General features: G+C 44.9%; 1 protein-coding gene across 1 annotated transcript in view; it reads left to right on the top strand.

The window, feature by feature from the left end:
• Nucleotides 1–1,085: 1,085 nt before the first annotated feature.
• prph2lb (peripherin 2-like b) overlaps nt 1,086–3,384 on the top strand; it is a 6,967-nt gene continuing 4,668 nt past the window's right edge. Inside the window, exons 1-2 of the mRNA XM_035678396.1 lie at nt 1,086–1,675; nt 2,882–3,128. Coding sequence (XP_035534289.1) covers nt 1,095–1,675; nt 2,882–3,128 — 828 coding nt within the window. The 5' untranslated portion in view covers nt 1,086–1,094. The remainder of the gene's footprint in view (nt 1,676–2,881; nt 3,129–3,384) is intronic.

Here is a 3,384-nt window from a genome sequence, read left to right as displayed (position 1 = left end):
TTAATACAATGAATATGAAGATAAATGGAAAATCTCAACTTTTTGTTTTAGAAATTGTGAAATCTCAAAAGCACTTAATGGGATAATGACCCAGTATGTATTTCAGACTGAGCATGCTCAGAAACAGAAATATTCAAGAGTTTCTTTCAGTACTAACTGGGAACTGGATGGGAATAAAAAGCTTTATGTGCATCTTGATCAGGTTCAGTCAGTCTCTCCTGGATGTCACAGGCTTTTTTAGGTATTGTTGAGTCCCAAGATTCCTGATTTCAGAGCAGCTTTCTAAAAAATATTCAGGGAAAAAGTGAAAACTGTAAAAACAGCTGTGATTCATATTGCCCTTGTAGAATTCATTACAAATCGAAAGCAAATTGTTCCAGTGACAAGTAAATCGCACTGTTTAGAGCGTAAATGTGAAATGTTCAAGTTGCACATGTCTCCATCTTCACAACTAGAAACAAGGAATTGAAATTGGTGAAGTAAACCTCATTGTTTTGTGCAGGGAACTGCAATAATTGGTCAAATTTGCACAAAAAATTTGCAGTGATTGGACAAAGTTGGTTAATAGTTGTGGTTCCTGGATCAGCAGCGGGTTTAATACACTGTGACCTTCTTCCTTCCCGGCAGCACTCACATCCTGGTTGTGTCTTGGAGTTGTGGACTGCAGTCAAGAGAACCTAAAATACCTCATTAAGCTCCTTATGACGCTGTGCAGAAAGCAGCCACTGGCCTTCCTCTTCTGTCCTCCAGCTTCCCTGTGAAGAAGCCCACCCTGGACCCTGACCTCTGAGCCTCTCAGACCCCTGCAGACTGCATGCGAGGGCAGCGACACAGATTGTACGAGCAACCGTTGATTCATGACAGCTGGATTTGAAGTTTGACTTTATGAGTTAGAGCCAAGAAATTCCAAATATGGGCAGCAGGTGAAACCGGATTGGGTAAAACGATTTGGGAAGGACCAACCACTCAAGAGTTGATGGGTTTTTAATGCAGCACATAGTGGTCATTAGTGGGACAGGACCTTAAGGAACTCCCATTTTTGGCCATGTTTGCGGCCACTTGGACGTGACAAACGTAAGAACCACAGGACAGACATGGCAGTTGGTAAAGTGACCTTCACCAAGGTGGAGCGGGAGAAACTAGCTGAGGTCCTTTGGCTGCTCAACTGGATATCTGTGCTGACAGGGGCGATCCTCTTTGGTCTCGGCTTGTTCCTCAAAGTAGAAATTCAGAAATGGCAGGAAGTGATGTCAGACCAGGGGATCCTCTACGTGCCACATACGCTGATCACCACGGGCCTGGCGGCCTGCTGCATCAACTTCCTGGGGGGGAAGATCTGCCTGGACTGCGCAGACACCAACAAGTTCCTGCGCTGGAAGCTGGTGATGATGCCATACATCGTCTGCACCTTCTTCTTCACCTCCTGCGTCCTGGCGGGGGCGCTCATGTGCTACAGCATCCGCAGCCAGCTGGAGGAGTCGCTGTTCCTGGGTCTGAGGAACGCCATGCGGTACTACAAGGACACGGACACGCCAGGCCGCTGCTACCTGAAGAGGACTCTGGACTTGCTGCAGATCCAGTTCCAGTGCTGTGGGAACACTGGGTACCGGGACTGGTTCAAGGTCCAGTGGATCAGCAACCGCTACCTGGACATGACCAGCAGCACCGTGGTGGAGTAAGTGGAACCAGAACAGTTCGGAGTCTTTTGGTGTCTGTTTTGGATTGGAGAGGATCCTTGTCGATCCCAGTAGACCCTGCTGGATTCTAGCAGATTCTCTATAGTAAATTAAACAGTTTCTAGTGGATCCAGGGTTCTGTTGCATTAAAGCACCTAGGTTCAGGTTGCCCTTAAATTTTCATAATAATGCCTTAGAAAACCACAAGTTACATAAACCCACCGTAAGGATTGAGAATGTTTGATCTGTCAGTGTCCTTAGCTAGCTTCAGTTTTCCATTATGTGTCACTACTAAACTTAACATTATCGATTCACTGACACTCACCAGTTGTTGACCTGTGTCCATGTTTGCCAGTCTCTTTTCTAATATTTTTATATTTCTTCATTGTTGATTTTGTCAGTTAGCTTCTTCTGTCCACATTTTATTTGTTACATCTGGGTTAAATTTACTTTGGATTGTGCGCTTGTGTTTTCCAACATTCAACAACAACAGTGTAACCATAGGAACAGTACTGCACGTGTGCTGTATTATGACAACAACTGAACCCTAAACTCCCACTACAGCTCAAGTCAGCTGAAGGTGGTATATGTAACCAGGCTCACTGAATGTACTTAGAACCCCCCCAAAAATTGACAAAATTCTAGCAGAATCCAGTTGTTTTGGAGGTTTTAGTGGTTCCTCTAGGCAGATTCTAACTCTAAAGCATGCTTCTTAAAAATGAGTAAGAACCAGAACAATTTCCACCATGAGCAACAACCTCAGTGTTTAATTGTCCCTAAACATGTCATTGACTGATTGAGTAAATAGAAATGCTGGTGATAATCTTTCTCCGTCAGCAGACATTAAACTGTATTTTCAGATTGAGGCCACTGGTCCACTGCAGTTGAGGCTGAAAGATACTGGAGTCAAAGATCATAGGATTAATGAGGATTAACCAACAGGGTTCCACTTAGGTTCCAGAGACTCAATATAACCTGTCAGCAGGATTTATACACAATCTGTTTTACTCTATTCAACAACAGAACAACAACACTGTTTGTTGCATCATCCTTTGCTTTCATATCAACACCTAGTTTTATCCTGGAGAAAGCCTGGGGCATTATACTCAACTGCAGTACTAGTACTACTACTACTAGTAATAGTAGTACTAGTAGTAGTAATAGCAGCAGCCACTTAAAGCCGGCTAACTGCTCCTTCCTTGCAGCCGCCTGAGGAGTAATGTGGATGGGAAGTTCCTGATGGATGGCGTTCCCTTCAGCTGCTGCAGCACTTTTTCCCCTCGGCCGTGCATCCAGCAGCAGGTCAGCAACAGCTCAGCCCACTTCAACTACGACCAGCAGAGCCAGCAGCTGAACCTGTGGAGGAGGGGCTGCCGACAGGCCCTGATGGACCACTACACCAGCATCATGCAGTCCATCGGCCTTACCGTGCTCCTCATCTGGCTGTTTGAGGTACTGCAGCATCTGTTGATTAAATATCCATGCTGATCATCTCTGAGTCATCCCTCCGTCCAGTCTATTCAATTCAATTCAGTTTTATCTGTATAGCACCAATTCATAACAAAGGTTATCCCAGGAAACTTTTCAAATAGAGCCGGTCTAGACCGTACTTATACAATTATTTACACCCAACAGACCCAACAGTTCCCACCATGAGCAAGCACTTGGCCACAGTGGCAAAGAAAATGTCCTTTTAAGAGGCAGAAAC

Source organism: Morone saxatilis, unplaced genomic scaffold (genome assembly GCF_004916995.1).
Source record: "Morone saxatilis isolate NCDOM2014 unplaced genomic scaffold, NCSU_SB_2.0 Contig7, whole genome shotgun sequence".
Taxonomy (NCBI): domain Eukaryota; kingdom Metazoa; phylum Chordata; class Actinopteri; family Moronidae; genus Morone; species Morone saxatilis.
Note: the sequence above shows the minus strand (reverse complement) of the source record. Positions and strands in the feature narration are given on the sequence as shown.